General features: G+C 46.5%; 1 protein-coding gene across 1 annotated transcript in view; it reads left to right on the top strand.

Annotated features, from left to right (window-relative positions):
• Window positions 1–11,817, top strand: part of LOC310785252 (receptor-type tyrosine-protein phosphatase U-like) — a 267,162-nt gene extending 255,345 nt beyond the window's left edge. The window contains exons 28-31 of the mRNA XM_083646258.1: window positions 1,357–1,482; window positions 7,270–7,421; window positions 9,147–9,282; window positions 10,832–11,817. Coding sequence (XP_083502384.1) covers window positions 1,357–1,482; window positions 7,270–7,421; window positions 9,147–9,282; window positions 10,832–10,894 — 477 coding nt within the window. The 3' untranslated portion in view covers window positions 10,895–11,817. The remainder of the gene's footprint in view (window positions 1–1,356; window positions 1,483–7,269; window positions 7,422–9,146; window positions 9,283–10,831) is intronic.
• Window positions 11,818–14,827: the final 3,010 nt, after the last annotated feature.

The following is a 14,827-nucleotide window of genomic DNA, read 5'->3' as shown; positions in this document are numbered from 1 at the left end:
CTCTTCCTGATAGTTTCTCTCTCTCTCTCTCTCTTCCTGTTAGTCTCTCTGTCTCTCTCTCTTCCTGTTAGTCTCTCTCTGTCTCTCTCTCTCTCTCTCTCTCTCTCTCTCTCTTCCTGTTAGTCTCTCTCTCTCTCTCTCTCTTCCTGTTAGTCTCTCTCTCTCTCTCTCTCTTCCTGTTAGTCTCTCTCTCTCTCTCTCTCTCTCTCTTCCTGTTAGTCTCTCTCTCTCTCTCTTCCTGTTAGTCTCTCTCTCTCTCTCTCTCTTCCTGTTAGTCTCTCTCTCTCTCTCTTCCTGTTAGTCTCTCTGTCTCTCTCTCTTCCTGTTAGTCTCTCTCTCTCTCTCTCTCTCTCTCTCTCTCTCTCTCTCTCTTCCTGTTAGTCTCTCTCTCTCTCTCTCTCTTCCTGTTAGTCTCTCTGTCTCTCTCTTTTCCTGTTAGTCTCTCTCTCTCTCTCTCTCTCTCTCTCTCTCTCTCTCTCTCTTCCTGTTAGTCTCTCTCTCTCTCTCTCTTCCTGTTAGTCTCTCTCTCTCTCTCTCTCTTCCTGTTAGTCTCTCTCTCTCTCTCTCTCTCTCTTCCTGTTAGTCTCTCTCTCTCTCTCTCTCTTCCTGTTAGTCTCTCTGTCTCTCTCTCTTCCTGTTAGTCTCTCTCTCTCTCTCTCTCTCTCTCTCTCTCTCTCTCTCTTCCTGTTAGTCTCTCTCTCTCTCTCTCTCTTCCTCCCAGTGGATTAACACCCCTCGCTGCTCTTTGCCCTCCTGAGTTGGGGCTGCCTGTCTCCTGTCTGGGTGTATAAATATTCATGTCCCCATCTGCCCAGTGTCACCTGTTAATACCCTTCTGTCAGTGTGAAATGCCATTATCACTTCCTACTCCAGGGGTCCCCTCCACCGTAATGTCACCGCAAAACACATCAGCGCGTCAACACCGCTCCCCTGTGTTTTCCCCTCCCATTGGCCGGGGGAAGCGTCTTTGAAGCGGTTAGCGGCTTTTCTCCCTGTTTATCTCTTCCAGGCACAGTCAAGGTTTCCTACTTCATTAATTTATAATGTGCTAATCGTATTGATTTAGACTTGTGAATGATTCAAGCTGGGCGACTGTGGCTTATTTGAGGGATTATTCCTGCAACCAACGCTTTTATTTTTGCTTGTTTAATTCGTGGGTGCTATTTGTAGATAACCGTTGTCATTTAGGCTAATTGTCTGCGCTGTAATACTCGGGTGTTTTATTCCCGGCCGGTGACATAATGATTTGTCTTCTTCAACCACATGTAGACTAATCAACATAATGAACTAATGACCTGTTACTAACCCCTCCTCCCCCCCTCGTTTTTCCCCCTCCATTCACCCTGTTCATCTCAGCCTTGTCTGCAGTATTGGCCTGAGCCGGGGCTTGAGCAGTTTGGACCAATGACGGTGGAGCTTCTGTCCAGAACCGCTGATGATGACGTCATCATCCGTCTCTTCCGGGTCCAGAACATTACCCGGGTAGGTTCACACCCCCATCATGAACAAGTACTGCAGTACGTGGTAAAAAAAAAAAAGGAAGATTTTTTTTTTTTCAGAACAAACAAAAGCAAAACAAACATACACAAAGAAAAACAAACACATACCAACATTACAATAATGCTGCCAGTCACCTAAGGCGCTTAAGTGCTTGTAAGGGATGCTGTACATAAAATCCTCTGCAAGGAGTCCATGAGAGGTTAGCTGGGTGAGTTATTCGTCGTTTCTAACCTCATCAAAGTAGACAAGGAACGGGGTCCCAAATAATTGAGAACTTCCTAAGTGAGTTGGTCCTCAGGAACCTGAGTCTCTCTATACGCACAACCGAAACCATGTCTGCCAGCGACACCCGAAAAGAAGGTGGCGAGTGGGACTTTCACTCTTTCAAAATGAGTCTCTTTGTGACAGTCGTCCCCTGCGTCAGGCATTGCTGCACAGCCGTAGGGAGGAGCAGAGAAGATTCAGAACAGCTGAAGATGGCGAGTTCCGCCTCCGGCTGAAGGGTTATCCCATAGAGCCTTAGAGTACCAGTCAAATATTTTGGCCCAGAATCTGGACAGTGAAGAGCAAAACCAAAAAGCGTGTGACAGTGTACCCTTTGACTGAACTCTGCAGGCGTAACGTTGTTTTGCAATTTTGCTAAACATTGACTTTGGCCAGAGTGTGGTGCAGGTAAAAAATATATATATATCTGAATTTACATTTTGGGCTCATGATTAGTCCGAAAATACCCAAAAAGCACCCAGGGGAGAAATATGGAGGAAAAGGTGGCATTCCAAATAGGCGTGTGACATCACAAGAGGAGTGACATCACAAGAGGAGTGACATCGCAAGAGGAGAATGTTCTGCTGGAGCTGCCTGACACAAAGATGCAAAGTCATGGAGAGTGAAAAAGTTCACAGACACAGACACAAACACAAACACACACACACACACACACACACTCACACTCACACACACACACACACACACACACACACACACACACACACACACACACACACACACTCACACTCACACTCACACTCACACTCACACTCACACACACACACACACACAAATATGAGAATAGGCGGGCTGTTATCATCAGAGACTTTAGAGGGGTGAAAAGTCACCCAATGAGTCTAGTTTTTCTTCTAGTTTTCCATAGATATTTTTTCCAACTCCCACAACCAATTTTCTCAGACTTGATCCAATGAAAGGATGTCATTTCCTTGTTTATCTCTTCATTTTGCTGTCTTCATAGCAAGGTAATAACAGCCTTCAAATCTAAGTGTAAACTTTGAATTACTCTCTGCCAGTTGCCTTGGTGACAGCTACTTTGACAGCCTAATGGCAAAATTGCTACTTCACATGTTTCATTTTCCCATCAAATGGAATGTTTTTGTACAAATAAACTCCTCAATCAAGTCCTGCCCCATTAAAGTAGCTCTTATTGCTCTGTGTTGCTGTGGGAGGCAATTCCTGGCATGAATCAATTTGTTCAATTAATCAAGTCTGATACTTATGATTCTGGATGGTCACTCTTGTCCCAAACGGCATTTTGTTTTCCAGTGTTTGGTAAGAATTCCATCATGATAATCGTACTATCAACAAAGCAGTTGTATGAACAGCATGCTAATGATGCAGATGCTAGCTGCATACAGTGCCAAGACCTGTTCAGTAAAATCACATATCAAATCAGATGAATTATTATATATATATATATTGTAACTAGAGGCACCAGAATCATCTCTGTGTCTCTAATAGATAGCTCTGGTGCGCGTGCTAACACATACAGTAAGTAGAGACTACAAGCGTAACTTCAAGCACTTTTTTGCTTTGTGGATTCATAATGAACTTCACTAATGACAGAGATAGAGTTTTTGTTTTCTGAAGTTATGACTACAGGCAATATGTAGAATGAAAACCAATTCCAACTTCGCTCTACTAAACGCTTTGTCTTTTGGGATAATGCTAATTGTCTACGATTACTTAACATAATGTTAGCTTGAACACCGGCCAGAACTGTTTACTGGAGACATGACTTTAGTGCCAATCCTCCAGTCAGATATTGGGTAAGGAGGGCAATCGGCCAAACTCACAAAAAGCTGTTCTATTTACGTCATTTACGGAAGATCTTTGATTTTGACTATCCCAGTGGTTCTCAACCTGTGGCTACGCGGGGCTCCCTCCCTCTCACACTATGGTGGTAATTTCAGAGCTGATACTTGGTGTAAAAAGGTTGAGCATCACTGGACTATCCAGTATTTCAGTATGATTGATTGATTGATTTGTTTTTATTCATTGTGCCATGCACTTAACAGTAGGGATGTCGAAAATCATAATTTTTCTTGACCGACAACCGACACTCATTAGCCGACAACTGTCGGTTAACCGAGAAGATTAAAATGCGCTATTTTACTGTCTGTGCCCCATTAAACCATTAGGCTACGAAATGCTTGATTTTTTTTCAGTAGAAAGCGTTTATTTTTACATCTACAAGCAGAAAAAAAAAAAAAAAACATTGGCAACACTGTTATATGCAAATTAACATGGAAATTGACCGTTTAACCGACATGCTTAACCGACCAAAGACGTTCTCGGCGGTTAACCGGTTAACGGTTAACCGTCGACATCCCTACTTAACAGTGCCCAAGACACACAACAGATACAGTACAACTTCAGCAGTATTCGTCTTCTTTTACTGTGTGCATCCTAAGATTGTGTGTGCAAGTTATATGTATGCTGGCTAGTTTGTCTCTGTACCTGTGTCTGTACCTGTACCTGTGTTGTTTGAGTGATTGAGCCTAGTTCCAGCTCCCATCTTACATTGACAGTTCAGCCCCCGGCCCTTGACCTCAGTAACCCCAGTAGGTGGCAGGCAGCCTCTTGTAGGAGCTTCCAGCAGCTAGATGAGCAGATGTGTCCTTGTCGCATAGCCTCCCTTAGCCATGTCAGCGCTCCTATACCCCCTCCTAACGTTACGCTGTCAGCACCCCTATACACCCTCCTAACGTTACGCTGTCAGCACCCCTATACACCCTCCTAACGTTACGCTGTCAGCGCCCCCATACCCCCTCCCAACGTTACGCTGTCAGCACCCCTATACCCCCTCCTAACGTTACGCTGTCAGCGCCCCCATACCCCCTCCTAACGTTACGCTGTCAGCACCCCTATACACCCTCCTAACGTTACGCTGTCAGCGCCCCCATACCCCCTCCCAACGTTACGCTGTCAGCACCCCCATACCCCCTCCCAACGTTACGCTGTCAGCACCCCCATACCCCCTCCTAACGTTACGCTGTCAGCGCCCCCATACCCCCTCCTAACGTTACGCTGTCTACGCTCCCACGCCCCCATACCCCCTCCTAACGTTACCCTGTCAGTGCTCCCGTGCCCCCATACCCCCTCCTAACGTTACCCTGTCAGTGCTCCCGTGCCCCCATACCCCCTCCTAACGTTACCCTGTCAGCGCTCCCGTGCTTCCCATACCCCCTCCTAACGTTACCCTGTCAGTGCTCCCGTGCCCCCATACCCCCTCCTAACGTTACGCTGTCAACGCTCCCACGCCCCCATACCCCCTCCTAACGTTACCATGTCAACGCTCCCACGCCCCCATACCCCCTCCTAACGTTACGCTGTCAGTGCTCCCGTGCCCCCATACCCCCTCCTAACGTTACCCTGTCAGCGCTCCCGTGCTTCCCATACCCCCTCCTAACGTTACCCTGTCAGTGCTCCCGTGCCCCCATACCCCCTCCTAACGTTACCCTGTCAGCGCTCCCGTGCTTCCCATACACCCTCCTAACGTTACCCTGTCAGTGCTCCCGTGCCCCCATACCCCCTCCTAACGTTACGCTGTCAACGCTCCCACGCCCCCATACCCCCTCCTAACGTTACGCTGTCAGCACCCCCATACCCCCTCCTAACGTTACGCTGTCAGCACCCCCATACCCCCTCCTAACGTTACCCTGTCAGCGCTCCCGTCACCCTCAGCCCCCTTCCCCCACCACCACTTTCTGTGAAACTCCATGAAGGACATAAACAACAAGACACCGTGTCACAAACTATCCCCACATGGCCTCTCTGCAGGATCTCAGGGAATCAGACGCCACAGAACAGGAGGACGATAGTCTCTGTCCTAAGAAGGTACTCCTTTCTCCCATAGTTCACAGCCTCCTTTCTCCCATAGTTCACAGCCTCCTTTCTCCCACAGTTCACAGCCTCCTTTCTCCCATAGTTCACAGCCTCCTTTCTCCCACAGTTCACAGCCTCCTTTCTCCCATAGTTCACAGCCTCCTTTCTCCCATAGTTCACAGCGCCATGTGTAGCATTTGTAAACATCAATAAATCAATGTCAAAGTAACTACGATACCTTGGTATAATTACTGCAAACAAATGAGACCATAGTCGAGACAAGTTGTACCCTTGATCTCATGGTTGCACGTCAATCCCTCCCTGGAAGGTTCGTCTTTTTTCAAGAGGATAAACATGGAAGTTATTTTTCCATTGGCCTTTCACTCTCCATCATCTGCCATTACAACTCTGATAGATTTAGCTCTGTTTGCTCGAGAAGAACAGTGCCCTCTTCCTGTTTGGTGCCATAAGGGCGTAGGTTGGACTTTGACATTGGTAGGGACACATATTGGGGAGGTCGCGAGGCGTGCCAGCTGTGGGAGCGTGCGGGAAACACGCTAGAAATGAGCGGGCAAAGCGCACAGTATTTCTAGTTAACAATAATTAGTCTACATAGTAACTGTATTTGATGATGAGAGAATGAGAAATTGCATGTTGGCACATGAAGAATTACAAAGAAGATGAGTAGAAAAGTAGAAGTATAGTAGAAGAGAGAAGTGTAGCCTAACAAATAGGCTTAATAAGTGCTACAGAACTAATTAACAATAATTACATACTGTGTTTGAATATCTGAGTCATTCATTAATTATGTTTTCAGAATAGGTTCAGATCCTGTGGTTAGATGCCCTGTGACCAGTAGGTTTATATGGTTAGACACGTGTCAACACACTTATGAAAAGTGTCGGACAAGACTGGAGAAGTTTCAAATTCCGCCTGGGTCCATTGCTTTTGGTGCGCCGTAAAATCCCTCCGTGTCGACTTGTAGGCTGTTTTAGTAAAAGCCCTCCATGTTGACTGTTATAGGCTGCAGAACAGAGGGATCATTCTCACCTTTAAGTCTACAAGTCGCTACTGAGGTCTTCCCTCCTCCAGCCAAAACATCTCCAGGCATTATGAACCTTGCTGGGGGGGTTGAATGGGGAGTTTCAGAGCCTCGATGTTGGTAGGGACGTGTCCCTGGCGTCCCTACCAAACCTACGCCCGTAGAAAGGCAGCAATTTCCCCACCAAATCCAACCCGTTGGTGCAGAATGTAAAATGTGGCGTAGAGATAGAAGCTGACAGGTGATAGTCTTGTTTGTTTACAGTAATTATCCTGATGTCTCAAAATGAACATGCTAATGATTTATTGCTGTTACAGTAAAATGGTACACATCGCACATTTAACAATACAGTACAATAGGATTGGCCAATTCAGAACTCTTACCCGACAGTTGACATCGAGCTGGTTTGAACTGTTGACAGAATTCCTCCTGGGTGAAAACCACATACTAGATGAGGATGTTTGAATGTGTTTGTGAGATGTGGAGGGTATGCAGTGGATGTAATGATCTTCTATATGCTACAGTACAGTCAATGTTATTTTTTGCATTTGAGGAATAAAACATTCTCCAATGTCTTCCTCCCCTTGCTTCCTCCTCACCACCAGCTTCAGGAAGGCCAGCTTGTGGTGCGTCACTTCCAGTTCCTGCGCTGGTCACCCTACCGCGACGTGCCCGACTCCAAGAAGGCCTTTCTCAGCCTTTTGGCTCAGGTTCACAACTGGCAGAGGGAGTGTGGAGAGGGACGCACCATCGTACACTGCTTGTGAGTCTGCTTTTTGATTGAATTTGCCGATAGTTGGTAATTTGTGCTGATAATCCACATCATGTGACCATTTTCATGCCAGAAATTACGAAATGAGGATTCAGAATTTCATATTTGTTGGGGTCCTCGCACGGAGGGAGACGTTGTGCATTAGGAGTTGGTTTGGGTATTTATGACTATTAATAATAATTCATAAATTATCAATATTCATAGAATTATGAAATTTGCTACGAATGTTGGAATTCTTTGGAGAATGAGGGGCACCGCCATTATCTCAGATATAGGGTTCTCACCAAACCACAGAATCAGTCTCAAATTAATAGTTGTATATTCTTACATGCACAATGGACTTGTTCAAATAGACAAATAGAAGGCTAGAATCCGTACACTGGCTTCTTCACAACTTGACCACAAGATACATACATGCATGCATGAATAATTAATACATAGTAATATGTATAACAGTGTTTTATTTAACTCTAACAATATCAGGGAAACATTACTGTAACATCAATAAGGCAGAAGATAAACAGGTCATTATCATACAACTACAGCTACCTATAACTCATTCAAATTCAAATTCTGATATACAATGAAAAAACACTTGTACAATGTTGATCTGTGGGAGTCTCTGTACGAGTGTGTGTGTGTGTGTGTGTGTGTGTGTGTGTGTGAGTGTGTGTGTGTGTGTGTGTGTGTGTGTGTGTGTGTGTGTGTGTGTGTGTGTGTGTGTGTGTGTGTGTGTGTGTGTGTGTGTGCGTGCATGTATGTGAGAGAGAGAGGGGAAATAGGGTATGCCTTTTCCACTGACAAAATGGTGTCCTTGCAAAATGTTTGGAAGGATAAAATATTTAGAACATGGAGGGACTGGAGTGGACGATTGGGATTAATCATTCATTTGGAGAAGTGATTACTCGCAGTTCTGATCAGTTAACATCTCACTAATTCAGCCCAGACATCACGTCGTAGCAAACTGAAGCCGTTGTAAAACGGTCCAAACCGTTTTCAGGTTGAACACACCCCGACTGGTGTGTATTTGCGCGTTGAAAGGGACTATGCAGACTTTTAGCAGACATCTGACACAGTGCCAGACTACATTTCAAGTGCTATTCTCAAGATTTATTTTAAAGGTGTCAAATTCACACTTTGGTTTTAAAGAGTTCTTACATTTCACAAGCCCTAAATGGCTCAGAAGAAAAAGTCAACCATGAAAGTGTTTGTCTCTTTACATTAGCTGCCTTTGTAATGGTCACAAAAGGAGCTTTAGGTTCGACTGTAGTATTGTGGTTCCCGTGATCTCTGGAGGTCAGACTGTCTGTCAGACATCCCCCTAGAGTATCTGATCAAGTGTCTGCTCCCGTATTTTAATGAGAACTTTCCTCAGATATCCATCTTTAAAGTCTGCCAGTTGGCCTTTTTCTGACAGCATGCTTGATCTGAGCTCAGTCAAGCTGTGACATTTCACTGTGTAGCTCCTCTTCTGAGAGGCCGTCTGAGCTCCTGTACTATGGAGTTACTTTTGTCTCTTTATCATGCAATCAAATTGAATAGGTTTGAGAGCAACACTTTCCACACTGATTGCAGTGTGGAAAGTTTTGCTCTCATTACTCCATACTTATCTCATGTCTTCCTCTCTTCCTCTGTGTGTGTGTGTGTGTGTGTGTGTGTGTGTGTGTGTGTGTGTGTGTGTGTGTGTGTGTGTGTGTGTGTGTGTGTGTGGAGTAGGAATGGCGGTGGTCGAAGTGGTACTTTCTGTGCCTGCACCATGATCCTGGAAATGATTCGGCACCACAGCATGGCGGACGTGTTCTTTGCTGCTAAAACGCTGCGCAACTCCAAGCCAAACATGGTGGAGACCATGGTGAGTGAGGTTATCATTATCATGAAAACAAACATGGTGGAGACCATGGTGAGTGAGGTTTTCACTGATGGCATCACCGAGTGACCATAGGCCTTGTAACATCATCAGTGACATCATTACTGACCAAAATCATCACAAATCTCACAATGTGGGACCAAAACCAAAAACATGACCAAAATCGCAGCCAGACAGATAAACGCCACTTTGGCAATTTTATGTATGATGATGATGATGATGATGATGATGATGATGATGATCCTACATGAAGAGATCCTAGACATGTATAACCCACAGCTTATGATCACTCTTACTGTATATTATGCGCTTTTGATTGAAAATATCCATGCCCTTTCTCTGGGGCTTGTTATCTAACAGAGTAGGAGTATTCAAAGGTGACTTTTCTGGGGTGTTTATGGCAGTTTGGAGCCTTTAATGTTGCATTACCGCCTCCCTCTGGATCCATCCATCCACTGTTTCCATGTCTATGACATCACAATTGCTCGAGTGACCATCACTAATGGCATCACGGATGATGTCATAGACATTGTGACATCATTGATGATGTCATAGACATTGTGACATCATCAGTGGGAGAAAAATTGAAACAGAGACACAGAGGCCATAGGCTCTTTCATACACAGATCGCGCAAAAATTGCCGTTTAGGAGTCCCGTAAAGGCAGCCGCCTCGCCACAGAAATTGCTTTCACACGAGCCAAGCAGCACGGCCACATTACCGTGCTGCTCTGTACTTTCAGGTGAAATCCCCTGCTCCCGCATTGAAAGGCGAGCGGAGGGATTTCCTGCTCCTCCTAGCCCAAAGAATATTTTCATAGGTTAGTGTAGCCTAGGCTACTGTATGATGAACGAATTCATTCAACAACTCGCATGGTGGGCGGGCAGATCGATACGGTGTCCTACTAAAATTGGAACGATACACGACCGCCCGCATATCAAACAGCTGCAGTCTGCATAACGTTCGTCGGGGGAATAGTATAGGCTATAAATGCACATGACTACTTAACGTTAACTAATGTCAACATCGTTTGAGCATAAAGTCTAACCGCACGGAGCATTCCTCCTGGCGTCCCTGCAGTCATGACTGTATAGGCTACTTTTTTTTACTTTCACTACTGCACTTTCTTGATCACATGAGGTGATTTCCCCTGTCATTTTTTTTATGAATGAGCAGACCATTCGCACCTTTTCCGGCTCGCTGCGACGACCTTTCAAGTGGAGGCGGGTTGCCAGGTAACCCGGCGCTGTTACTACCTCCCGTCGCGGGACAAAAGGCGTAAAACAATTGTCCACCAAAGCGCATTCACGACTTTCACATCGGAGGCACTTTTCGGCTTTCAAGGCCGGTGTGAAAGAGCCTCATGATGATAGAAGTTTTCAGACTTGGTTATGGAAAAGTTGTGCCAGTTTACATCATGGCCACAGTGTGAACCCAGAACAAAAACAACAAGAACCATGTCTGTACTGACTGATTTGAACCTTTGGTCCCTTTTGGCATCCTGTGTAATCACTAAATCTATCTGCTGTTCCTAGGAGCAGTACCGCTTCTGCTACGACCTGGTCCTGGAGTACCTGGACTGCCTGGAAGTTAGATAGCACCGATCCCACGCTACCTGCTGGTCCTCGAGGAGAAAGTCTCGGGTCCCTGGGTTCCCAGGTCCTGGGTTCTCCGCTCTCGGCTCCTTCGTCCATGTATTACCGCTCTGGTTGTCTTCTTCTCCATGCCTGGATGAAACCGTTATCTGCCATAAAGACAGTTAAGAAAGCTCACTGGACAAACTTGTAACATACGGCCGACGCCCTTTCACTTCTCCTCGACATCGTCATCCGACCCGTTCTCTTCGGTGCCACTTACACCTGCCAAACCGGAGGACGCTAATGGGAGCTCATTTTGGACTACCTGTTGTAACATTAAACAACGAGGGGTTCTGATTCACAGAGCTCCGCCCCGCTATATCCTGCCTTACTACACACGACAAACACATCCAAGGGACTACATTTGGTACCACTGGGCGATATTGCATATTATTTTGTTTTGTAACCCTCTGTAAATGGTGCAATCTGCTGTCGGTGAACATCCCATGTACGGTACTATATTTGAACTTTTGCATTTGGAGCGGCCAGTGAGGGAAGGAGGGCTCCTTGCTTTTGAGGGTTGATGTTTACAAAAAGGAAGGAAGTTGGTCACATCCTCTGGACATACGTGTACAGTAGAGTTGTCTTGGGACTTTATTTCTCTTTATTTATTATTTGTGTAAATAGGTATTTTTCTTTTCTCCCCCCCCAGCCCCTCCTCCCCAGGTGTTTCTAGATGTTATCAACGTCTTTATCAATGTGCCAATCCATTCTCTCTGTGTCCGTAAATTGGGGACCACTCCAGCATCTGCATGCCAGTCCTAAGTGTTTTCATCGCAGTGTGTGGCCCAGTCTGCTTCGGGGGGGAGGAGCTCCGCAAACGTGAAAAAACCCCACGAGTCCGAGAGAGCTCCGAGAGAGCTGTGTGAAAGATGCTGTGGGAATACGGTGATCGTCTCACCGAAAAACCTGTTGCTTTCTAAATTTGTATTTATTCAATGTGTTTTATTTTCTAAATAGTGTATAAAACGGAAAAGAAATAAAATATTATGTTGTTGCTTAATGGCCACGTTTTGTGTGATTATTTTCTGGCCTCATTCAGACTAGTTTTACATTTCAGAGTATTTCAGCCGCAGCACTGTGAATTTTTATGCAGTTATGAGTTTGTGATGGAAGGGTTGTTTAGACAGCACCCCTCCACACACACACACACACACACACACACACACACACACACACACACACACACACCACACACACACACACCACACACATCCCCACATCGCGTTTAGCCAGTAGATATTTACTGCTTAAAAATTCTGCCGTTCATTCTCTTGACCTGTTTTAATGTACGCTTATCATTTAATTAGCAACTTTAATGGACTTTTTTTTTTATCATCACCACCAAACAGACCTGCTAGCGTTCGGCAACCTCTTTAATTGACGAGTCTTGATCATTCATTGATCGGAGGCCCGTCCCCACTTCATCTGCATGAGGAGATTACAAGCAATGTCACATCTCGTTACTGTGCTTTATAATCGTCTGATAAGCTTCAGCGTTTGACCCTTCTCTGCTCTCTGCCTCCGGCCCGGCGTCCTTATCGGAAGACAGTACAATAACCAGTCCCCAGTCATTCTGCAGCCTATGCACTTTTAGATTATAGGGACGGGACATAGACAGACCATTTCTAATGCTAGCAGAGCAGAGCACATATAGGCAGCAGAGCAGAGCACATAGGCAGCAGAGCAGAGCACATAGGCAGCAGAGCAGAGCGCATAGGCAGCAGAGCAGAGTGCATAGGCAGCAGAGCAGAGCGCATAGACAGCAGAGCAGAGCGCATAGGCAGCAGAGCAGAGCGCATAGGCAGCAGAGCAGAGCGCATAGGCAGCAGAGCAGAGCGCATAGGCAGCAGAGCAGAGCGCATAGACAGCAGAGCAGAGCACATAGGCAGCAGAGCAGAACGCATAGGCAGCAGAGCAGAGCGCATAGGCAGCAGAGCAGAGCGCATAGGCAGCAGAACAGAGCACATAGGCAGCAGAGCAGAGTGCATAGGCAGCAGAGTACATAGGCAGCAGAGCACATAGGCAGCAGAGCAGAGTGCATAGGCAGCAGAGCAGAGTGCATAGGCAGCAGAGCAGAGTGCATAGGCAGCAGAGCAGAGTGCATAGGCAGCAGAGCAGAGCACATAGGCAGCAGAGCAGAGTACATAGGCAGCAGAGCAGAGTGCATAGGCAGCAGAGCAGAGTGCATAGGCAGCAGAGCAGAGTGCATAGGCAGCAGAGCAGAGCACATAGGCAGCAGAGCAGAGTACATAGGCAGCAGAGCAGAGTGCATAGGCAGCAGAGCAGAGTGCATAGGCAGCAGAGCAGAGTGCATAGGCAGCAGAGTACATAGGAGCAGAGCAGAGCACATAGGCAGCAGAGCAGAGTGCATAGGCAGCAGAGCAGAGCGCATAGGCAGCAGAGCAGAGCGCATAGGCAGCAGAGCAGAGCGCATAGGCAGCAGAGCAGAGCGCATAGGCAGCAGAGCAGAGCGCATAGGCAGCAGAGCAGAGCGCATAGGCAGCAGAGCAGAGCGCATAGGCAGCAGAGCAGAGCGCATAGGCAGCAGAGCAGAGCGCATAGACAGCAGAGCAGAGCACATAGGCAGCGGCGCCAATGAAGTCACCGAAACAATCGATCAATGTGTTAAAGGTCAAAGGGCACGCTGGGCTGTATTCTCTGCCTGTCGCTGTCGCCCCCCGCAGGTTAAATGACACAGGCTCTCTGCACCGCCGAGGCAATACATCTCCCTATACTGCATTTACACCATGATGGAAGGCTGCACAATACATGGATGAGCCATTGTGTGCAGCACACAAAAGGACAGGAGCGACGCTTTTCTCCAAGCATCTGTTTACGTCAGATTACACAAACCTGTATTGTGCTTCGTCCCCGGATAGAAAACACACGCAGGTCTTCACGGAAGATTTCCCTCCACGGTTGCCTTTTGCTTTGGAAGCTGATCTGAGAACAGTGCGACAGTGTCTCGAATTGTCGCCGGAGCCATTGTTTCAGGCTGAAAGGCCACAATGCTGGAATTGAGAATTTCTCGACAAATGAATACAAAGAGAAAGCGGTCTCGAGGGATGTTTATCTGATGAGTTCATTCATCACAGGCTATTGTCTGCATATAGTGTACATGCACGTGTGTGTGTGTGTGTGTGTGTGTGTGTGTGTGTGTGTGTGTGTGTGTGTGCACACACATACAGCCCAGACTGTCTTCATAATGACCGATACGCCGATATATGTGCCAGGAAACATGCAATTACCTAATTGCTTCATAAATCTGGCAATAAAATATGATTTCAGTCACAGACAACCTGCATCCAATACTCCAGCGACACACATCAGTAGTTCATGATTTGCTTCGTTGTGTGTTTCATTGTCACACGCTCCTACTAAGATCGCAATCACACCAGACTCACACAGCCTTTTTGATTGTTCACATTCTCACTCGTAAGTTCTTAATGCCCAGCAGAGAGGGAGAGCGATTTGAGCAGACTGTAAGCCTCATATCCTCTATGGAACTAGATCTGCTGGCTCGGTCTTCAGATAAGGCTTGTTCCGCAGAGTGCTAGACTCTAACCTCCTTATCACTCTGGCATAAATCCCTAGCATTTTCACGTCGCAAATGGCAGTAGCTGGTCTGGCGCTTTCAGTGCTTTGGGGGCCAAATTTGCTGATAGTCTAGTTCACATGTGGGAGCTGGTCTGGCTTCTCAGAAGACTGTCAAGACTGTCGGAACAGCAGCAAACAAATACCACCTCTCTCTCTCCCCACCGGCTTTGTGCAAAGGCTCCAGTTGTGCGGCAGAATCGCCATGTGATCCAATTAATATCTCCTTCATTTTGACGCCGATTCGCCATGGGAGGCAGGGACCGCAGCTTGGCCCGGTGAATAGAGATCTATGTA

This window comes from Poromitra crassiceps, assembly GCF_964638095.1.
Source record: "Poromitra crassiceps genome assembly, chromosome: 11".
NCBI classification, from domain to species: Eukaryota; Metazoa; Chordata; class Actinopteri; order Beryciformes; family Melamphaidae; genus Poromitra; species Poromitra crassiceps.
Note: the sequence above shows the minus strand (reverse complement) of the source record. Positions and strands in the feature narration are given on the sequence as shown.